This window comes from Dendrobium catenatum, unplaced genomic scaffold (genome assembly GCF_001605985.2).
Source record: "Dendrobium catenatum unplaced genomic scaffold, ASM160598v2 fragScaff_scaffold_9, whole genome shotgun sequence".
Lineage (NCBI taxonomy): Eukaryota > Viridiplantae > Streptophyta > Magnoliopsida > Asparagales > Orchidaceae > Dendrobium > Dendrobium catenatum.
Genome location: NW_021318471.1, coordinates 2768010 through 2793195, shown reverse-complemented (window position 1 = coordinate 2793195; position 25186 = coordinate 2768010). Strand labels below are relative to the sequence as shown.

Sequence of the window (25186 nt, the reverse complement as noted above, 5' to 3'; positions counted from 1 at the left end):
CAAGTTTTAAAAAGAAGAGGAAGATGGAAAGCTACGCGAATCAATGATGTGATTGAGAGGTAAAGTCCTCTAAGCAATCAATTTCTTTTTTTTTTCCCAAAGAAAAAGAAAATCTTATGCAATAGGTATTGTGATGTAAGAGTTGCGTTGGCAATTTTATAGCTTTGTTTATTATTAAGTCTATTTAAAAAATTTGTTTTTTTAAACAAATTTTTTTGTAGGGAAATAGAATAAAACAGAGTTGAAAAATAAATATAGTAGCTAGTAAATAAATTTCGTTTGTCACAGCTTTCATACACTTTTTTAAAGCAAATTTTTGGTATTTTTTTTACTGAAAAGCTATTTAAAAAAGGAATAAGAAAATTATCCCACATGAAACCTAATGCAGCCAAAGCTTTATAATATATATATATATATTGCATTCCCAAAGAACGCAACCTTTCTAATCTGCATCACTTAACAGCTCTGCTTTTTTGTTAGCTTGGTGCACAACCAACTTTTCAATTGGTGGTGTTGTTTTTACCTCAATCATTATTAATCACAATTAGTCAATGTGCAAAACCAATAAAAGTATGCTATAATTGTTATAAAATTAAAAAAATAAAAAAAATATCATGTTTAAGTCCAAATGAGGCCACATCAAGTACTCGAAGTACGATTTAAATTTTAAATAAAGTAATTGAATGATTGAATGATCCCAAATTTTTTACTTGCTTACAGTCAAATCGAGTGTCTAATGAGAGAAATCTAATAAACCTAAGATTATTTAATTTTGAGATAATTGAAGCATTCAAATACTAAATAAATTGTATATCATCGAAGAAATCAATCAATGAGTTATAAGATAGAGATTTTTTTTTTTTGGCTAAGTTACTTATTACTATAAAAACCCATAGATAAACTCCCATTTTTCACATGAAAATGGGGAGCCGAGGTTTAAGTTAAACTTGGGTTTGGAGTTAGAGAAAGCTTGCTCTATTGGATGATTAATGATGACAACCATCATTAACACTCATCATCGCTTGACTATAGTCATCAAACTAAGCTATGTCGACCAATGTCACCCAATCGTCATTGTTCAACCAGTGTCACATGACTAGTACTGTGCTGCAATACTCATTTAACCACTATTGTGTTGCTACCATATCCTAATCACTTTCATACGACTAGTTCTTTTGACCACTATTGTCCGACCATTATTGTTTGACTGTTGTAACCCAATTATAGCATATTCATCGCCATTACTTGACTATAGTCTTCCAATCACCATTACCTAACCATCATCATCCAACAATTATTGCTAGACTATTGTCTCCTGACCATTGCATAATTATAGTTCTTTGACCATCATCACCCAACTAAGATTCCCCCACCACTATCACCTAATTGTCATCATCTAATTACAATCTCATGATGACTTTATCGCCATCATTGACAATAATGCCAAAGTTGGCCAATTTCATAGCCCATTTTTGCCAATAATTTTGCTACACACCATCACCTATAAGTCAGATGCACGCCCTTAATGCGGACATATGCCATCATTTATAAAATTGATGGAGGGAGTCAAGGGTGATGTAGGATTCAATCTAAGAAGTATGGAGCCATGGTGTTGAAGCTAGGACAGATTTTAGAAAGTTTAGAGAAGTTTGACCATGTATGAAATTTTGACTAAGTCAAATTCATAGGGACTTGACTTAGGAATGAGTTAGAAGTGTTTGCAGTGTATTTTGGGGGGTTGATATGGTTTGGAATGGGTTCAAACATTGGATTTGACCATATGTTGCATTAAGGGTTAATTTGGTCAATTATGGTTGACTTGGTCAACTATGGTTGACTTTGTCAACCAGGTCAAGCCAAATCCTAGGTTTGGGCTCAATTAGATCCTAATGATATTTAGGATGGATTGAGTTGGATCCTAAATGGGACTTATATGATTCGGTTGTGACCTCATAAAAAAACAAGGTCAACAATTGTCTCTTTTAATATGGAGATGGTTAACATGAAGTGTTGTGTTAACACCACTGTGGATAATGATTCTTTTAGTGGAATGCCTGATGACGTTGTTGGACATGTTATTCCCACTTCTTCCTTGTTAATTTCTGAAGGAATGGTTGATATCCCTGTTTCTATTATTTTTAATGAGGATTTGAAAGCCCAGTTGGATTTGTCTTTTCATGATTCTAGTGTGATCCAATCTGATTGACTTGATGAGCACTTATCCTCAATTGGTGAGGGTGTGGGGGATGAGCTAGTGGGAGCCAATGAGTTTAATGCTTTCTTAAATTTGTTGTGAATGGCATTGTGAAAAGGCCTTCTCCCATAGAGGTGGGAAACGACGATGACGTAAACCCAAAAGGAACTAATTTTGATTGTTCTACTATCGTTTAGGACCTTTTGCTTCATTATTGGTTGATGTGTGTCACTTTGATGACAGCTTTTGTGGATGTGGTTGGCTTTTAATTGGTTAGATTGTGGTGTTGGTCTTTGCAGTTGTATCATTCTTTTGTGGGCAACAATGTGGCGACTTTTTGTTCACCACCTGGATAGCTATGATTTGTTGGCTACTATTCGTGGCTCTTTTGCTTGTCTTTCTTCTTTGTGGATTGTTGCTTGTTTCCTCTGGATGGTCCGAGTCTAGCGTCTGGGAGCTTTTGGCAATTACTGAGCCTGGCTAGCTTCATCGCCTTCGTCACTATTTGCTTTCTCTTCATTTCTAACTTTGGTCGTGTAATCCTACTTTGTTCTTGTTTTGTTTGATTGTATCCTTCTTTATTTGATAAAATAAAATCTCTATATTATGTTTAAAAAAATAATAAGACAAAATGCACGAGTACAATAAGTTAAAACTTGGCCAGGCTATGTAAGTTTTCACTTCTAAAAAATTTTTGCATTAACAAATTGATGCCTTTATATATATATATATATATATATATATATAAAACAAATCTTCATAGAATATATAGCTTTTATAGTAAACCTACCTCACTTGAATCCAATTTGATTTTGAGAAACATTAACGTCATGCCACAACCTATGATATATATCTCTCTTCCATAATTTTAAAATATGATACATTAACTTAATTCCTATATAATTCAGACAATATTATGCATAACCTTTATTCTTAAAAATAAGAATCAACACACTCATTCTCATATCATCTGGCATCATTTTTTGTCTTCAAAATAATATTAAAAAAATTAGAAAGCCAAAATATTTCTTTATCTCCTAAGAGTTTCTACACCTCTATTGGAATATCAACAAGTTCAACAACTTTTCCACACTTTTTTTTCCTTAAAACCTCTTTAACTTTGACTATTAATACAACAATAAAAATAAAAAACTTTATTTTCATTTAAAGTCAACCACTCTCTCATAATTTTCATTAAAAAGTTTAGCTAAATATCTCATCTTTGTTGAATATCCTCTTTTAATAAAAGCACTTTTTAATCTTTATCCTTAATAACTTCACTAAGAGAATCAACACCAAGTAAGAGAAGCAAAAACAAAAATAAAATAAAATAAAATCAATACCAACTAAGAGAAGAGAAAAAAAAAAAAGAGGAAAGAATAAAAGGCAAAGTGATATTTTGTACAACAATATTTTCATCAAGCATTGTCATATATAGTGTTAATGCAAAAACCAAGAATTGGTAGCTAATTTCATTAAGAAAGTCATGGGGCCGTTTAACCTGCACAATGAATTATCATAGCTATTTAATTCTCATAAATCAAATGTAGAAAGAAAATGCTAGATTCACTGCTCTTTTCAAAATTTTTAAAACATATGAAACTCATTAATTACTAACTCAAATGCATAAAGTTCCTTCGTTACAAAGATGACTCATTCCAACAGATAAGTATGAAGAGCTTCAAACCTTTCTATGAAAACCAAAAATATGTGACAAGTGCACAAATTTATAGGTAGACAGGAATAATGTGAATAAGCCCAAGCTTACAACATCCGATAAAAATCAAACCTCCTTACAACAAGATCAACAAACCAATACAACTTTGGCCTAGCAAGCACAACCAACGCTAAAAATACTCACCTAAAAAAAAGGAAGAACCTTCACAACTATTACGTGATGTAACACTTTGAATCTGATCAGTTCCAGCAAGTGCTTTAAGCAGCTTGAAGATCTCTCTGGGAAAGTAGGCAATGCTCTTTCTAATGACTTAAGAGAAGCAAAATCACGTAATAAATGACCAATGAGAATATACTCTAATAGCAGCACAAGTTACTCACTCCTACCGCTGTTTTATTGGGCTCGTGTATTCAACACCATTGTCTGAAGAAGTTACATTAGATGATGCAGCTGTACTGTTTGAAGAAGTTTCATTAGTTGATGCAGCTGATGATGTCGAAGTACTATTTACATCATTTGGGAAACTCTTTGAATCAAGCTCCGGATTCCTTCGGGTATTTGAAGCTGTAGGTCTTTGTCCCTCGTCTGCTAATTTCTTGAGGAGATTCATGACGGTTGGAAGAAACTTTGTGGATAATGAAAGAATCCCAGGAAGCTGTATCATTAAGCATATGATAAAAATTTATTAATAGAAAAATAGTAGGATGCACTCAGATTAAAAAGAAATCATTAACATTTCAATTATCTAAATAACTCACAGCTCCATTTCGAAATTCGCCTGAGACGTCAAGCTGGACCCAAAGGGCCTTGCCCAGAAGAAATGCAACAAAGATGACCCCAAGATACAAAGGATTTCTAATAGGAGGAACATGAACATAATATTTTGTTAAATGTAATAGAAAGTGATAAGATTGTCAATCATAATTCATAGCAGACCTTCAAAAAATTTACCTTAGAAGTGTCATAAATTCATTGAATCCTAAAATAAGCATAGCAGCAATGGCCCAAGGAGGAGGCAGCCAGTTATTGTTCCTCTTGTTAGCTTCCTGAAATAAGTATGAATATTTAGGCATAAAAGATGTTGCATTGCAGTAAAAGGTGTGGATTTTTTTTAAAAATATGCCAAATTAAAGTAGAAATTGATTGCAATTTATAATTGCATTGCAAAAAACTGTCCATATTAACTGACAGAATAAACAGTGACTAATCTGATAGAAACTCTCTAATGTGCCTTTTGAGAAATTATGAATAGAAACAACATTCTGAAGAAGAAACATGTAGGCATCTATACTCTTAAAAAAATGTTAAGATATTCTAATATAAATTGTGCCAAAATATGTTTAAAAATAACTGAATTTACTAAGAGATTAATACAAAACGTACTCTATAGCTAAGACTAATCTCAAAAAAAATTTCAATAATTTTTAAACTCACCCTCGTAAAGTTTATATTAAAAGAACCTAACATTATTTTTTTTCTTATACTAACACCAATGAACACTAGAGGTCGTGTTGCCCTCAGCCTTTTCAGGTGCCACAAAATGGAATACTAGGGGTTTCGTAAAAAAAGTTCAGCAAGTAATTGCCCAGGAACTAGATGATTTTAAAAAAGCAACATACAATTGATATTCCAATAGTCTTTTTTCTATCTATTTAAGTTTCAGACAAATGATACGCACCGTTATTAAAAAAATAGGTTAAGGAGAGGGCCAAACTGAACAGAAGGCAAGGATAAGATACGTCACATAAAAAATAGCTCTCATTCAACGCACATATTAAACATTAAGGCAGAGTACTCCAATGGCTATATTTTTATTTTTCATAAAGATATCAGTGGAAAGAAAGCGGCAAGAAAAGTTGAGGTTCAAAAACATGCCTGAGCAGCAATAGCCTGTGTCACAGTATACTCTGTTTCTGCCTTGAACTGTCTCCACAATGACTTGCACTGAACTGGCGTAATTAATGTTCTCGTTGATGGAACCTAAAAAGCAAATATAGGGATATCAAGTGAATACAACCATGAATTGAATAAATAGACAGTTTACATAAATGATATATTATACAATTTAAGTATATTCATGGACAAAAGGAGTAAGACCGCTGGACACTGAATCAGTATGAGATCTGCTGACGTACACATTTTCTTTTGCAGCAATGCATTTTCATTTGATTACCGAATGATTAGACAAAGTAAAAGTGACCACATAGCAAACAACAAGAACAACCTATGCTCGCTATCACGTAACAAAAGTAAGCAAGGCAAAGTGAACAAAGAAATCTCGCTCATACAATCAAAAGTCTAAAATACAAAGCAACCAAATACCTTTGGAAGAAGATAGATCTAGTTCACAAAGCTACAAATAGCTTGCACAAGCAGAAGAGCAAAACTGAAGTATCATGCAAATGCTCTAGAAACTAAATGATGAAAAGATGAAACATGTTCATAAAAAACTTCCATGTACGGGAAATAAAATTCTTACTAAGTGAATCAGTAAAGAACCAAGTAAATTATATACAAAGAAAATGATATGAAGTCATACATCTTCCCATGTATTAGAAGCCAATGGGTCCAATGGCTGAATGTTCCTATTTGAAGTTGAACTATTAGGAACATCCACCAAAGCAAGTTGAAGGGTGTTCTCAACACTATCCTTGTCCCCTTCTAAGCGAATTGCAGCAATAACAGACAATAACTTCAAAGACTGCAAAAAATAAAACAATTTGATATACAATTAAGAATTAATTGTAATCTATAAGCATCAACTTGTGACATAAAAAAAAGAATACAAAATCAGGACACATACTGCTGAACGAGCCATTTTGGTGATTGCTTTTATGTCTTCTTTTCCTGTCCACAATCTTGGCATTGAATCAGAATCACGGCTAAACAATGTTGAAAACCTGTAAACATGATTCATACAATTAAACAAATTAAATACATGGGACCTTTCACAAGTAAGACTTAAAGAAAATAATCATCACCTATCCTTCATATGCATCAAGACTCTCCCAGCTTCTTCCCTTGCCTTAGATTCAACAACACTTCTAGCATATTCCTCTAATTTTGTAAGCAATTTTTCGATAGTTGTCTGATCAATATCAAATGAAGAAAGGGCTAAAGCAAAATTAGATAAAGCAGCCTTTGTCTCCCGCTGAAGAAGACTTCTAATTGATGGCCACGTATCATCACTGGCAGAATCTAGAAGAGCTTCCACAGGCTCTGAAAGTGCCTTATTAAGTTTTTCCTGTATGTGAAATATAAGACAGCAATAAACACATTTTTTAATAAGCAGAAGCTCATCAAGATGATCATAACCCCATTGATTAAATTACAATGAATAAGATATTTATTCTCCTACTACAATTAAAAATTTTATTATAGCTATATCATACCTCATACAAGGATGTGAGTTCAAATAATTTTGCCTTGCGAACTGAAGCAATATATGCATCTATATCACGTCGAAGTTTTTCCCGTGCTTTTGAAGAGTCCCACGATGCTTGTTCAATCTCTGCATCTGTATTTAAGCATTTGATCCACATCAGCATTCTTCAATTTTCAATCATAAGTAAGCTAAACAAGAATTACTAAGAAAATAAAAGAACTAGTTTAAAAAAACTATAGAAAAGCCTCCAACTATCGCCTAAAAGAAAATTTAATATATATTTTGCCAATCATTATATAAGTGTGATGCTTGACAAATTGTAGTATCTTCGCATCTATGAAAAAAAAGCCCTCACATAAACAACTTGAACTACCATTCCTATCTGGAGAACAAGACTATACATGCCAATACATGCATGCCCTTTTAAAGGATTTGAAAAGAAGCAATTACCCAACTACGAACCATAACACTAGCTTAATCACACCTACTATACCAAGAATGCATTGAGATAAAATCTCCATAAATAGAATGCTTCCAAAAATGGAGGAAAAATAAAACATAAACATGTTGCATCCATTCATTCAACAAGACAAATCATTGTGATAAAGAATAGCTCAAGAAATCTAATTAAAATTTCTAACTAGCTACCTTTGCAGCCTTCATTGAATGCAGACATGAGAGACTGAGTGCAATCATTAGCAGCAGTCGCAAATCCTTCCCCACTTTCCAGAGCCTTCTCAAATCTAGCTTTAAAATCTTCTAAAGTTTTGGATCTTAGGTGCCCCAACATGGAATGATAAGCAGGTTGAACAAACTGCAGTTATAAAACTTAAAAGGCATTATATAATAATTAAGAATGCCAACTTAGATCATACATTACAATTTGCAGAACTTGCATAACATTTTCTAAAACAAAGATTTTTCAGTAACAACATGACCAAATATGCTTTCAAACAATATTTTTGTGATAGTACCTGAAGAAGTTTTGATTCTAATTGTCGTCTCTTTGAGGTTCTAACACTATCATCAAAATATACAGCTTCCATATCATAACTGTAATACAAATCAAATTTTTAGTTCAATTATGAAATTGTTGTAATGGAAATCATAATATGCAAGCAAGCAAAACAGCAAATCAGGAAGAAGTTTTTTTTTCAAACTCTTCAATCAAAAAAGATAAAATAATAGTAGTTGTGGGCGAGATATCCTGATTAGTCATTCTTGAGTATAAATGTCCAATACCAAAAGATATCATTCGTATTTATTTTCTTGAATTTTTTAGAAGGAACTCAACTGAAGATAGCCACCAACCATAAATACATTCTTAATCATCCTTAAACACAGAATTACTAAATAATACATAAAATTTTTCAAAAGACTTTCAAATTAATTTATATTAATGGCTCCCGTACAATTTTTTTCAATCTTACGTTCTAAAACCATCACGCAATGTTTATATCTAGTCAAATCCCCTTTGACCTACCAATATTTTATAACAATTGGCTAAAACTATGTCACAAAATAAACACAAATGTAGACATGCATATTACCAAATTTTAAAAAGATAAATTTCAGTAAGTTGAAGGGGAGGGAGCAAGAGAAATATTCATAGATAGCTCAAAGATTGTGTTTGTCCTTATACTGGCAAAATAAGTTACTTGAAATGTTTTTAAATTTTCAAGAGCATAAACCAGCATACTTCATTCAAATCTAATCACTTTTTAAAATGAAGATCAACATTTTATAAAATAGCAACCCTACATACGAGAAGCATTAACCCTTGTAAAGATTTAAAAGGTAGTTATCATTAAATTTATCCGTTAATTTGTCAATAATAACCTAAATATAAGCTAAATCTTAAATCAAGAAAAAAGAAACATATGTGATGATATTCACTAAATTTTTCTTATTAGCAATCAATGATAAGCAACAAAAGATATTTTTCACATTGATAAAACTAAGAATCCTTACCCGATCAAACAATTCTCCAATATAGAGCTGAGCTTCTTCCCAAAACCTGGAACAACGCCATTTTGCACAGCCTCTTCAAGGTGACGCCACTCCTATCATAATACTCAAATGAATAGTGATGCCAAAAACATTCCACATACTAGAAACTAAATAGAGAGAAATTCTTAGTCAATTACCTCATTATCAGCAAAAGAAGCAATTTTCTCATTTGCAATTTCTTCACAGCGAACAGTGGCAACCATAACCTACACTAGGACAACAACATAATTAAATATTGCTATATCAAAGCAAAAAAAAAACACTCACAAGTTATAAACTAACAAAAAAACAATACATCACCTTGTGGGCGGGTAAATCAAGATCCTTGTTCTCTTTTATAACTTTCCAAATTTGTTGTGCACTAAAGGAAAATCCCGATGCAGGAATAACACCTCGTCTGTCTCCAGCAAGCCCGCCAGGAGCAATAGAATGAAAAAACCTTTGCCTTAGATTCGCAACCTGCAGGGAAAATAACAATAAAACCTTAAGTATGCGTAAATTAAGAGCAAGAATTAAGTTTTTTTTCTTAAACAAGTTGCATATTGCAGGCGTTACAACATATTAAATATTATAGTGTATCGAGAAAATAGGGTGGATAATGGACCGTTCAGCTAAGCTTGTAAGAAAAAAAGTCAGATATTCGAGGGTTCCTGGAAAAACTTCAATTTTATCCATCAAACTATACCAACCGCCATTAAAGCAAGGAATACATGTCCTACAAAAAGACTATTACATCCAGTTTGTCCTAGCAGAGAAAAAAGAAGAAATTGAGATCAAAGTAGCACCATATCCTAATAAGTTCACCTGGACAACTGACCTGAACATTTCCCCAAGGCAAACACACTGTTGCATGAAATATGAGTTCTTAATGATGCAACTTGGATGGAGACAAGCTGCACCATTGATTGAATGAGTACATAGTAGCTAAGGGGTTAGTCTTCTTCAACAAATTGTTGGGGGTCTCAATAGCCTCTGGGGAAATCAATTTTGATTGACAAAGAAATCTAAGATCTTTCATGCAAGTTTGATTCAATATAGCACACACGCCATATATGAAGCCTGGAATACCTGGGTGACATGTATTATATACATTTTCCATGTTCATTTTTGATGAAACTATAGATGATTAAGTATTGGTTCAGATTATATCACGTAATCAACAAAACGAACCATCAATAATAGAGTATTAATTTGGCATGCTAGCCACAGAATTTTCATGAAAAGAATATCAGTGCCAAAGTAAAAAACCACTTTAATATTTCCTAATACCATGTTTTTTCATCCTATTCACATTTAGTTCTTTTCTTTTTATCCTTGCCAATGTTCATCTTCTATTGTTGTAGTCACTCATATTTTACCTTTTCCTATTCTTCATTGCTCTCACTTTTCCTCCAAGCAAACACATACTCTTTTCTTTTTCTTCAAAATAGCTTTAATCACAAATTTATTACAATTGCCAACTTCCAAGCACCAACCTCAAATCCCGACCAAAAAAAAAAACATAACTACCATGCACCACCTCTCAAACCCCAACAACTACATTCAAAAAAGAAAAACACAGAAAAGGTGTGTGCATACACATGCTAAACAAAAAGGGTTACATTAGCAATAGGGTGAAGGGTTCTGGGCACACAGTTCACCAAATCTTCTCAATCTAATGGATTATTAAAGGCTGCAGAAATTATCTCATTTAGATCAAATTACATTCGCAGAAGTTCCAAAGAACTACTAAAAATCAACTCTTTCTAATTTTCTTCGACCAAAATCTTTTAAAGATGTTCCATGATCTATTCACAACCTTTTTAGGTTACACCTAGGTAACAAAATAAGCAGTGCCATTGCATTTACCCGTAAGCATCTACAGGCGAAGGGTAGTGGCATTGACCAAAAATTTAGAATTACAATAGGTGCATGAGTATGTGATAATGCTCGAGCTAAATCCTTTGGCCTGGTACATTCCAAGCATATGACAAGTTGGAAGGTGTGGTCCCCTGCTTCTATGCTGAAGTAGAGCCAAGATTTTTTCCTAGACCCGCACAATTGGGGTTCTCCAAATGGATGACTTGGTTAGGATGCTCAGTACCAACTATCTCACAGTTCATGATGGTCATGATGATCACAAGAAACAAGGTACAAGGCACAGGCATATTTTGATAAAGAAACCCCATTCCACAAGACCAAAAAAATGAATCAGAAACGGAGGCTTTAAAATGCAATAATAAAATGAAAATTTACCTGCTCCTTGAAATATTCTTCCTTTTCTTCAAAACTTGAAAGGGCAACAACTTCTACCTATGGTTTGAAATAGATCAAAATTAAGAAAGAAATACATTATATTCATTAGAAGAGAAAGAAGATATTATATCAATGTTTTTGCAACTTACATTAAAAAATTCACTAAGTGGAGTATTTTTATGCTCTATCGGTTTTTGAACAGAATCCCAAATCTGTAACCAAAAAAATTAAAAGCATGCTCAACAATAAATAATATAATGAATACATAAAATATAAGACAAGCAACAAATAGCACATACCTTTTGAATATCTTCCCTCAAAATAGGTTCCAAGTTTTCCAGAGGGGTCTACCCATGTAAAGACAAACATGCTCAGTATTTCCAAACAGAAGAGGAAAAAAAAAACTTTTTCTAAATATCATAATAAGCATCCATAAAGATCATATCATATAAACCACCAAAATAATTAAATATCACTTACTTTAGTCTTGTCACGTATGACAAATAGTAAGGTTGTTTTACGAGGACTAAATAACCGCATCATGACCTGTTAAGAAAAGCAAAAAGGTAACTTCAGGTAAAAACTACAGCAAATAATACCGTTCCATTAGAGAAAGAGCCCGTGCTTACTTGGAATACAGTTTTTAAAAGAGGTTTGTTAGCAGCCTGCTCACGTCCAATATCATGACACCACCTGTAGTAAGATCATTAAAAAATAATCATTGATGCCTCATCAAATAAAATAAATAGATCAGAAGGCTTACATATTTATCAAAACTATATCTGAAACTGCTAAAGCAAAAAGAGCACTCTGCTTCTCAAATGCAGTATCATCCTGAAAAAAGGATAAAAATCAATATTACAAGTTAAGTGTTTAACTGCAAGATGGTGGGAGCAATTTAGATGCACCATGCACAGCAGACATTAGAAACATAGTAAAGTAAGTTTTTACTGCTTGCATGAGAAGCTAGCCCATAATGCTAGCTACGATTTTTATTTAGACTTCGCAATTTCATTCAATTTAACATTTCCACAATGTGACACATAATTTGACATACGTGCAGTATTTTCAACATAAATCCAAGGTCGAAATGAACTAATAAAGTAAAATTCTTCTTTCAGTGGCATAAGGTGCCTTATTCTGTACATATCTAAAACTAACAAATTCACATATTATATATAACCAAGTTTAGCACATTATGATTGTGCGTCAGCTTTGTCAATTATTTGACATTGATTAATATTTTACTTTGCTTATAAAATTGTAAAAACGCCAAAGCTCGTTGATACACTTTGTTTTGATTTTTAGGAACAGACAGGTTTGCATATCTATGGTGAACAAATATTGTAGGAAGATTTGAAAAATGCGAACATATAAATCATTAAGAAAGATTTAAATCGTGTGTAATTAGCACATTGAACATTCAAAAGTAAAAATAAAAAATGATACTAAAACGAATGATTTTTAAGTTCATTTGAAAAAAAAAATTATGCTCAAAAGAGTCAAATCTTAAAGCTACCTCTCCTCGCTCTCTTCCATCAGAACCCTCCAAATCCATGATAATAGTACAAGGTTCAATGTCCACACACCTTGCCAGCCAAATTCCTTTAGTAGTTTGAGACCTGAAGTACAAAAAATAATAATAATAATATAAGGATCTATTCACATAAAAAATACATTTAATTTTATCAAAAGAAGCTAAGAACTTGCCTCCCCTTAAATGCATCCATCTCTCTGAAGTTGGTATGGAAAAGATGGTTCAAGAGAGTGCTCTTCCCTATCGAAATAGTGAAAATTCAAAATTTATACTTTCTGTACAGATCTAAAAAAACTGAATGCCATAACCCTCCAGTCAATATTTGTCAAAAACAATACTAAACAATAGCAAAAGTTATTGCATGGCACAGGTATTGACATTTAAATAAATGCACCCAAAGCAACAATCAACAAGTTTCAAAACTAAATGATGTATCCATGTAGCTCTCGCAGTCTGAGCTTTGGATTCATATACACAAACTTACCCTTATATTTGCAAAAAGACAATTTCAATGGCTCAACTCACAATGGAGGCAACTAACCATGGCTCTAGGGCTAACATCTAGATTTTATAACTAGATCATAATAAAAAAATAATGCGACACAAGTGATTGAGGCTGCTTTCATTCAAAGGCAGGTCAACTGTCCAACCTGCATGTTACCATCTATTCATCAAAAGTTATTTGTGTTGCTCTGCATCTGTCATAATGCGAATACTTACTTCATATTATTATTGTGTTTTGTGGCCCACAAGTTCCTAGAAACCATTGATATATGCATGTACACAAGAAGTTATAAAAAAGAATTATATCTTAAGAAGGCAGATATAAAAAAAAAACTTATGCCATGCTTTGTCAAAATTTTGAGACTTCTCAAGAAAAGAGCACCTAAGTGATCAAAAAGGAAAAAAGACAGATTAAAAAAATCATATCTAATCACATAGAATAGATACAATCATGCAATTTATGCATCCATACAAGTGCTCATCAAAATAAAAAGCAGCACAAATAAAAGAAAGTACAATGGCTTGCATAATCGCATCATGGGTGAGTTGAACCAAAATCTGAGCCCAATTTAAACCCATTTTTGAAATATGGGTAAGTTTTGAAGGAAGTTGATTGGCTCTATCTTCTTGAAATATCAGATATAAAGTCAGAGTTTTGTTATTGGCTATCTTATACGTACATGATAATTGACCAGGGCCAAATATTATAAATGAAAAATTATTATGCATTTGTTCTGTGTCAAAAATGACATGAAGTATGCTAAGTTCTTAAGGGATGCTATTCACAATGCCGCTAGCTTCATCTACGCATATAACCAAAGAAAATAGTGATTCTTGAAATTAAAGTGAAGAATCTAAAGACATTCAATTAATAATAATATGTCATGCCTAAGAAATTTTGAAGTGTTACTTTCAGAAAAGGAACAAAAAATAGAAAAAATAATCTAAAGAACCAACCAAACAACATACCACTGCTTTGAGGACCCATTATGGAGACGACAGCATATGAAAGACCACATTCACCAAGTTTCACGGTCTTCATGAAATTCTCCATTCCAGAGACGTTATATACGCCATCTCCATCAATTAGTTGAGTAGAACAACTATTATCCCCCATATCTGTCAACAACATGACATGCACGAATTTAAGAATAAGCTCCCTTCATTTTACCCATAATTGTGCTCTATATGTACTCAGATGTGCAGTAAGTAACAACGAATTAAATATGATAACCAAGTCTACTGGCATAAACTTCTTAAAAGCAGTGTCTAATCATATATGAAGCAAGCAAACTAGTAAGAAACTGCTTAATTTTTGGTGATCAACATAAAGCAATGTACTATAAAGTTCAGTGTTAAGCACCTTAAAAATAGAGAGAACAATGAAAAACAAAATATGAGCATAGTGTGATGTAAAGAAAATAAAGAAAAAAAATAGAAGAAGAGCATGAAGTTAACCCAAAAATAAAAAAGAGAAAAAACTCCAGTAAAGACAATGGATGAAAGCATCACAACAATATTTCTTAGTTGATACAGTTGATATTCATTCCAAGCATAAAATCAATCACTCATAACATTTTCCTTATCAAAATATGTGCCAGAAAAAGGAATATAAAAGCATACTGTTTACAAGGGTACATATTAAGTTGAGAATGCGAGATAAAAAGTAGGAATAATAAAATTAATTTTGAAAAACATGTTTCAAAAATTAATTTTGTTGAGGACTATAACAAATATCCATGTGAGTACACAAGAAAATGCTATATCTCTCTCATTACAATCGTAAGGGTGCTGCCCTTTTCAACTTAGTTCCCCACCAAATGTCTAAATATATCAATAAAGCTCTAACGCACATATCTACCTTTCATAGATATGGATATGACATGAACAAAGTTGTATGGGGCTATCAAAAGATAGATGGGTCAGTACATTTTATAATAACTCTCAACAAGTTCAAAGAAAACATACAAAACAAATTATCAAATGACACTAAATACATATCATTTGCTAGTAAGTAAATGCCGTTAAAGAAAAAAAAGAAATGCCTTAAAACCTTATGTTTTAGCTAAATAACATAAAATTAACACTAAATACATATCAGATGAAAGAAAGTAAATGCCGTCAGAGCAAAAAAAAAAGCCTTGAAACCTTATGTTTTAACAAAATAACATAAAATCACAAGTCATGAGCTAATTTGATACTCCAAAGTTCTTTTGGATTAATCAATAAGCAATATATTTAAAAGATTTAAATAAAGAAGAGAATCTTCATACAAATCACCTTTCTCAATGAAAACTATATAAGGATTTATCTAAAGAAGAGAATCTCAATGCAACTACAACTTTCTCAATGAAAATAACGTAAAAAGAAAGCATTAATTGGGATCGCTTATAGCATATCAACTAGAGGAGGATTCACTTCTAAGTTCTTCTAAATCAGAACTAGCAACATGTATCAAGGCTTATTAATGCAATACACCTTAGAGATTCCAAAACCAGAAATAGGATGGAATATGTAAAATAAACACACAAAAGATCAAAATTAATAGTCTGGCTCTCAATTAAGCTGATATTTGCTCCCTTTTTATGCAAAATATGAATACATTAAACTCACTCCGCATGATAAATTAACGGTCATTTAAAATCTAAAATATAACAAGAAATGTGAGAATGAAATAAAAACACAATTAAAAGGATTCACATCACAAAAAATAAAAAACAATCATAGCATAAACAAATCTCAATCACACAAGAAAGACGAATCACGAAATAGATGAATAAAAAAACTGACCAACAATTAAACACACTAAAGATAATTTAGGTATTGAATCAGCACAACATGAAACTTCCTCATAAATTTGTCATCAAGACATGTCGCACTCAAGAAAATCACATACAATAACATTAGTTTGAAAAGACATTAATTCTATTAAAAATGAAATGGATTTTCACATGCTCTAGGGCCTTATGTCTAAACCAATAAAAGTTGCAATTTTAACTTCGCACAATCCAAGAAGTTGACTAAAATACGTCATTGTGTTAACATAACATATGGCCAACTTGCATTATAGCATTTCCATGAACTTATACTCATGGGTTTAAAATTGCGCAATATGAGGCTCGCCTCGAGGCCCGCCTTTGTGCAATTCCAGTAAAAAACGCCTCGATGCTTATGCCTCGAGTTTTTTTTATGAGGCTTGAGCCTCAATTTGGTTGAGGCCCGCCTTGGGGCCCGCCTTGGGGCCCGCCTCGCCTTACTGATATGAGGCTTACGCCTTATGCTATATATATTAAAACTTACATAAATCTTGAAGTAAATGCCCAACATTGGACTATATAGGAGAGGAGGAAGGAGAGAGATCAGTTCATCATAATGACAATTCAAATGAAGAACCCCTTAGTGATGACAATGCTGATGACTTATGAGTTCTTATGTGATATGTCATTGCTATTTATTTCTGGAAATTAGAATTATATGTTAATAAAAAGAATACTGGGATTTGGGAAAGATAAAATTTTGAGTTGAACTATATTTCATGTTGTCTTATTATTAGGATATTTTGATTTCACTTCATATCTTATTCTTTTTTATGTTTTATATTATTCACTCATTAATATATAAAAAATTATCATTTTATGTTTACGCAATATTTTGATTTTGAGGCTTACGCCTCGCCTCACGCCTCGCCTCACGAATGAAAAATGCCTCAATACCCGAATACGCAATTTTAAACATTGCTTATACTTATCCACGTCAAAGATCCCAATAAGGAAAACATATTTTTCATTGCCATTAACAAAAATACCAAAGCCCAAGGAAGAAATCCCTCTAATGATAAGGAGGGGAATTAAAAGTTGCCAAGAAAAAGAAGTGGAACCAAAACAGTTTTAATAAAGATAATTCCATAATAACCTCTTCTAAAAATAACCAATATTTTGACCATTGCTAGATGTTATGACATTAAAAAGCAAAGAGTTGGAAACTATATCTAGAGCTCTTCCTGCCTCCATGAGAAATTTATATGAGATATCAAGGGAAAGAAGATGACCACTGCAATGGACAAAAATCAAACATTAGAGTCAGTAAATCAACCAGACTCGAGCATTTCCATGATGGCATTGCCGAATAGGAAAGAGATCTGTACAACACTTGACCTTGATGAGGATAAGGGTTGTTCACCCAATAGATCCAAGCCAGGTTGATGCTTCTGGATATGCAATAGATGTGGTTATGATGTAAAAAGCAGACTTGTAGCATGTGAGTCTAAGTTGCTAAAAGGTCTTTAGAAGAACTACCCAACGTATGATAAGGAATTTTGGGTGACTCGTCGAGCACTAAAGCACTGGTGATCTTATTTACTAAAACAAACAAACCAATGTTCATACAAACCACAAGCAACTTCAATACCTCTACACACAATCAAAAAATTTAATAATTGCAACATAGAAAGTCCTTGAAATACTTATAGCAGTTAAACTAAGTCATCAGGCACTAGAAGGTAGTGGAGAGCAAGATGGTTAATATGTTTTCTCGACCATAGATGATCGTATTGTTAATAAAATAAATGTGATTTTCTCAACATAAGAGAGAATAATTGAATTGCCCCACTCCTTCAGCTTGATTCATTAGAGCGAACCAGCTTTTAAGGAAGGGATGTAAATCAGTTGACTTACTAAGAAGGTGCATGAAATATAAGTTGAGAGGACTATAACACTACTCAGAGAAACCTATTGAAGCTGAGAGAATTGACAAGGGAAGACGGAACTCACAAACTGTTTAAAAAAAAATTAACCCAATAGCTAAGAACAATTAGGGTAAAGAAGATTGTTGTTGAGCAATTGTACTGTCAGTTTGGCTCCAATGGAATACAAAATCAATGCCAAAATTAGTATCGTTTTCTCATAACTTATAATCATGATTTCTTGTAATAATATTTCTTGCATTTTAATGCAACTAATATTCATTGTAATTCTAAAGGAAAGTCAAAGGAGAGAGAGCAAAGGAGGGATCAATCAAATTGGACATAAAAAAATTAAGAGAGAGTTCTCACAAAGAAACATGGAGGAATTAGATAATCAAAGAGAGAAAGGGGATTCGAGAAAGCAATATCTTCCTCCTCTGTATTTGCCTAGTTCTTCTACTAAAAAACATTAATTTCTTGGATCAAAATATCTTTAGGCAAAATATGTGAATCAAGCAATTAAATAATATAGTAATATAACGCTATGCGTCCTACAAAATACTAATAGAGATCCATAATTAAATTGTAGGAGACAAGATGATACAAAATTTTAAAAGCAAAAAAATCATACAAATATTATGTCTATATAAACATATAACCTAATATCCTTAATTAATTAAAGATCAATAGTGATGATTTAAAATAAGGCTTGGTTTGACGCGGCTTGTCACTACTTTGCTTTCATACCATTCATATAGTTCTGTTTAGCGATAACTTTCTTATTGTTCTTAGAAATTTTTAGGGTAACTTCTTAAAATATATCTAATAAAGTGTGGTCACTTTAAAAAAAGCTGTCCAAAATTTTCAAAATGAAAGGAAAAAAAATGTACTAGTCACAGCACCTTAAAAAATGTTTTTATTATAACAATTCCACAATTATTTTTACAAACAGTTACAAGCATCCCAAACGAACCCCTAACTAGATAAATAAAATTTAAATTTCATGCATTTTTAAGACAAGTACTATTAGAAATTACTAAATAATTTGAGATATTGATACAACCTAATATCCTACATAACATTATTTTCATGCATTTGGACATCAATGAACCAATATAGACTAATTTAGTTAGAATTGTAGAAAAAATTTAATTAAGATTAAATCATGCTCTCCAAGTGGTTTATTACCTTTTACAGACATAATTTGTTTACTCACATTCAAAAATAAATTCAGTATATTTTAGAAGTTCATGTTCACATTCAAAGGTATATTCAATTTTCTACAGCAATGTCTAAATACACTGGATTGCATTGTTTACACGATATAACTCTTAATTTGATCATATGGTTGGTTCCTATATGCTTTACAACAACAACATCAAGCCTTTTGTCCCACTACGTGTGCTCGGCTACATGAATCCTTTGTTCTCCATTGTGTCTTGTTAAAAGTCAAATTCTCGTTTAAATCTAATGAAGAATGATCATTTCAAATATTTTCTAACCAACCCTTTTTAGTAAACCTCTACCTTTCTTAACATAAGTCAAATCTAATACCTCTACTTTCCTAACCGGATCATATGGTTGGTTCCTATATGCTTTGAATGACAAAATTTACACTTTAGCTTTAGCTTCATGTTTCACATCAGCTTACATTGATCTTGTTTAACTTGCAACACTACTTAAGAGTACTACGCATGCAACACTAATTTCATTTTAATGACTTCAAGATCTTAAATCAAATAGAGGATATATGATTAAAGAAGTCCTTCAAATAATCAATCTACTTTAAAAATCTCTCCAAATCTTTCAAATTATATTTTTGAATGACCTATTGGTAGGTCCTACTTGTACTTGACATAATGAAGCGATCATAAGCTCTAATACAAAAACAACAACCTATAATGCAACATACTAGACCAAATCTCAATCAACAAAAACAACAATAACAATATCAAGCATTTATCCCACTACGTGAGATTGGTTACATGAATCATTTATCTCCATTGTGTCCTATTAAAAGTCAAATTCTCATTTAAATCTAATTAAAAAAAAAAGTCATTTCAAATACTTTCCCGCCAAACATTTTAGGTCTACCTCTATCATTCATAATATAGACCGGATCTAATACATATACTCTCCTAACCGGGTCATCAGAAGACTATTTCATGTGACCAAATCATCTAAGGTAACTCTCTCTCACCATTGGAGCTACTCCAACCTTTTCACGGGCTTACTTGTTTCGCTTTCTATCTCTAAGTGTAAAGTCACTCATCCACCTAAGCATCCTCATCTCTACAACCTTAACTTGATATTATGTTTCTATTTTAATGGCCAACATTCTACATCATAAAGCATTGCAGATTCCAAAATCTTATAAAATTTTCCCTTAGGCCTGATGCATTCCTCCACTTCAACTATTCAACTTAAATTCTACTAATAATACCCCCATCTATTTCACCATTACTTTGAATAAAAGACAAAAAATATCTAAAATGTGTACTCTTTTAATGACTTGATCTCCAAATTTCACAATCCCACTACAAGATCAATCACTACTAAAATTATACTACATGTATTTAGTTTTAGATCTAATCAAACAAAAATTTAGACTCTACAGTTGACCTTCATAATTCAAGTTTTCTTTCAACTCCCTCACTAGTCTTATCAACAAGAAGAATATCATTAGCAAAAAGTATACACCAAGGTATATACTCTTGCAAATGTCTAATAAGAACATTCATGACTAAAGCAAAAAGATATGGGCGTAAAGTTGATTTGTGATGTAACAACTGAAATAGGAAATACTTGGTCAAACTACATGATATTTGAACATAAGTAATAGCTCTTGTTTAGATATCCTTAATGATTTAAATATAAGTATTATTAACTCATTCCTTTTCTAAAACTCTCCAGACCCCTTTCTTCGAACTTTATCATATGCTTTCTCTGAATTAATAAACATAATATGTAGATCCTCTTTACTCTCACTATACTTCTCCATCAAGTCTCTCAACAAATGTATAGCTTTCATAGCAGACCTATCCGACATGAATCCAAATAGATTTTGAGAAACATTAGTATCACGTCGTAACCTATGCATAATTACCCTCTACCATAATTTTAATATATGACACATTAACTTAACTCCTTATCATTCGCACGCTCTTATGCATCATCGTTACTCTTAAAAATAGAAACCAACAGGCTCCCCTTCTCCACTTATTGGCAAATTTTTAGTCTTAAAAATAATATTCAAAATAATAGAACAAATCTCAATCGCATACACAAAATCAATCATAAAGTATATTGGAAAAAATGTGCAATATTAGAAGCACCAAAAAATCCAAGCCTTATGTTCATATAAGAATAAGTTTTCCCTAGAATTTATCATTCAAGACTTGCACGAACTCAAAGAAATGCTTACAAAAGCAGACACAAGTTTGAGAGAAATAATTGTGGCAAACTTGGATTTTTTTTTTTTTTTTTTTATACATCAAAGGCCCAACTTATAACCCAAATAGACCTAAAATTGGCAGTTTCTCACAATCCCAAATATCTAGCTAAAAAATACCAAGTCCTCGATTCAACAATCTTGTATTACAACCAAATCAGCACCATCCCAATTACAAACTAAGCAAAGGTAGCATTACATGGATTTGTTATAATGTCAAGGCAAGAGAATAAAGAAACAAACAACGAGTAATAAAACGTTCACAACCACAATATCATGCATCTAGCTATAATAGCATAGTCATGCAGAGGAAAAAGTAGAGAATCTTGACTCTATTCAGTGTATGACCAGGAAGGAAATAAGTTAACATGTGTAACACAAATAAACAATAACAAGACCAAGGATCAAATCTCTTCCACAAAGCAAATTCAAGAAGAAAACAAGGCAGCCCCTGAAACACAAGTAAATAATGGCAATGGAAGAAAACTAAAAACCACGATACCATTAAATAGCATTCAAGAACAGTAAACTTCCAAATTAATGGTTGGACAGAAAGAACAAACCATGTGCTGAATAGATAATCGAAAACTACTAAGCTAAGAAATCCAATGAAGCAAATAAACATGCTTGCGATCTAAGCAATACACCAAACTGATCAAGGAATCAACAACCAAAGGAGATATTCAGCTCTCATAAGCATCACATCATAAGCATATTACAACAAAAATAAACCAAAAATTTGAAAATAAAATACCTAAAACAACATCAAAATTCAAAATATCATAATGATAGTCTCAACACTTACATCTGACATTTATGACAAATATACACTATTAGAATCAATTCACTCAACTCAAAATGTATAAGAAAGGATGCTAACAAAAGAAACATCATAAAATGATTGTTACCATGATAAAGCATACTAAAACATTCTTAGTTAGTTATGTGCTAGTTCAAACTACTCTTTCCACACAACTTATGGAATTCAATTGACATGGCTTTCATAAAGGGTACTAAAATTTTTAGAGGACTGCCAATAAGGGGAAAGCTTCATCATTACAAGGGATATAACCCAGATCACTGTTTGAGGCCCCAAAATGATAACAGGATGATGAAGGAGGTTGTGTGCAAAGGCTATCAAAACATTTGCTTAAGCATGAACCCTTTTAAGAGTGCGCAATAGCCTACTAATTGAGCATTTTTATGTCCAAAATGAACATTCAAAGAAATCTATCATTGTTTAGATCTCTTTGACAATCCCCAACAAGATCTACAAAAAAACAAAAAAATTCTTGCAAAGCCTCTTTACTCTAAAGTAAAAGAAACACCAAGGGCTGTTTGATACAGGATTTATGCAGGATATGAGCAAAGTATTTATGGTAAATCCTGCCGAACACAAAAAATGGAAATCTAAAATCTAATAAATCCTTCGGGGGTGTTTGGTATCGGATTTAGGTGTAGTTTTAAGTAGGATTTAACATAAATCCAACCAAACGCGTTCTGCTCATCTGTAAATCCTTCGAATTCCCGGATTTAAGGCATAAATCCTAGTAAATCCGTGTAAATCTTAATCCCGTCCTTTCCCGGATTTAACGAGATTTACGGGATTTGGCCGGAGAAGAGCACGCAATGGAGAAAGTTACCTTCAAAGCCAGCGAGCTCCCGTTGTTGCATCCGATCAAAAATGTCCTAACTTCCGATCCGACAGGAAGGGAAAGTCGTCGAAGGAGCCAAGTCGAACAGCCACGAAGGAGCAGTAGAATTGAAGCGTGCAATCTGTACACCTGCGAAGCAACGAAACCGAACAGCAACGATGAAAAGAGAAGATGAAAGACAAACTCTACGGGCCTCTTAAGTTATCACTGCTAGTTTAATTGAGTAAATTAATATTAAATCCTGGATTTACAAATACGGGAGTTCGGTGGATTTACGGGATTAGGTGGAAGAAGCGCGAGAGAGGGGAGAAAGATGGTCACCTTCGCAGAAAGCAAGCTCCCGTCGTTACTTCCGATCAAACCAGAAGAACGGCGATCCGACGTGACTTACGATCCTACAGGAAGGAACATCGTAGACGGAAGCAAAGGTCCGTTCACAACTTTGCCTCAAGCGAAGCAATCGAAGAAGAAAGGGAGAAGAGGTTAAGCAAGCCCTACGCAGGCCCAAGAGAAGCGTAATTGTTGGACCCTCTATGCCGTCAAACTCCTTAGGGGCTGTTTGGAATCGGATTTATCCTGGGATTTAAGTCGGATTTACGCTAAATCCAGCCAAACGGTAGGGAATCCCGATTTACGGATTTACGGCTTAAATCTCTCGGTTCGGCGGATTTTTAATGGGATTTAGCCGAAGAAGCGCGCGAAAGGGAGAAAGTTACCTTCACAGCCAACGAGCTCCCGTTCTTGCTTCCGATCAAATGTCCTAACTTCCGATCCGACAGCAAGGGAAAGTAGTCGAAGGAGCGAAGTCGAACAGCCACGAAGGAGCCGAAGAAGCGAATGCGAGTCCCTTGAATGCTAGGAAGGAAGATCTAGCTGCTTTTGCCGAAAGTTGAAGAAAAGAAACAAAGAGACCAATTTATGATGGGGCAAATGCGAGTCCCTCTAACCGAAATCATATGGTTTCGCCGATTATTTCGGCCAAGATGGCCTATCATAGCGAAAGTCCAATGAATTTACCGGAAAGTGAAATTTGATTTTTTATCTTATATTATACATAATTATAAAAAAAATTATTTTCTTAAAAAAAATAATTGATAGCTCATATTGAATAGAATTATTTCCATTTTATATTTTTTGACATTTTTTTAAGTAAATCACATACAAAGTAAGTCTTGGTTCAAATTTGATCCGCTATCAAGTTTTAGTTCAAATTATGTTTCAGTGCGACAATCCCTTTGTCCAAATATTTTTGCACATGTCAATCTCATGATGTTATTTAGGTTTCGTTTGGGACTACTTTCTTATTGCTTCTTAAAATTATTTTTGACAATTCTTAAAGTTGTTATCTAGTACAAAAATTTAAAATTTTGTAATATAAAACAACTTAATAAAGCAGTAAGAAAACTGTCCCAAAAAAAACCTTAGCCTTTTCCCAATGCGTTCCATATGGTTGGCTCTAAGATGCCTTCCACAAAGAGCTTTGTAAAGCCTGCCACCAACAAGCACTCATTTTTTCTAAAACACAACATCATTCCATGATGTCTTTCCCAAAAAACTCCATCGGCTAACTTCTCGCCTTCGCACATCATCCTAATGTAAATGTCTCCACCTAGCCAGGAACATTCGGTCAGATGACCTAATAATTCTTCCCTAGCTAGAGATGCTCGTGTGGCCTTTTCTCCTTCTCATATTATTGGACCCTCTGATGCTCACCTAAATTTATATGTTGAATCATGCAAGTTCATCCTTTGAAACGGAGTGATTCAAAATTTAAATATACTTTTAAATTAAGAAATTCAATATTTTAAATCAAGATTTTCATTAAAAAAAACTCGAATTGCTCCTATTTATATATA

General features: G+C 32.9%; 1 protein-coding gene across 1 annotated transcript; it reads right to left on the bottom strand.

Annotated features, from left to right (window-relative positions):
- Positions 1 to 3778: 3778 nt before the first annotated feature.
- LOC110110270 (protein ROOT HAIR DEFECTIVE 3) lies at positions 3779 to 23461 on the bottom strand. Its single transcript, XM_020841665.2, has 23 exons — positions 23319 to 23461; positions 14513 to 14662; positions 13213 to 13279; positions 13022 to 13124; positions 12266 to 12336; positions 12132 to 12195; positions 11983 to 12048; positions 11802 to 11849; positions 11652 to 11714; positions 11503 to 11559; positions 9568 to 9726; positions 9405 to 9473; positions 9229 to 9320; positions 8232 to 8310; positions 7906 to 8071; positions 7265 to 7389; positions 6854 to 7116; positions 6676 to 6772; positions 6412 to 6573; positions 5748 to 5852; positions 4824 to 4918; positions 4631 to 4727; positions 3779 to 4527 (listed from the first exon to the last, which is right to left on the bottom strand). The coding sequence occupies exons 1-23, from the start codon at positions 23347 to 23349 to the stop codon at positions 4255 to 4257; spliced, it is 2502 nt and encodes an 833-aa protein (XP_020697324.1). The 5' UTR covers positions 23350 to 23461; the 3' UTR covers positions 3779 to 4254.
- Positions 23462 to 25186: the final 1725 nt, after the last annotated feature.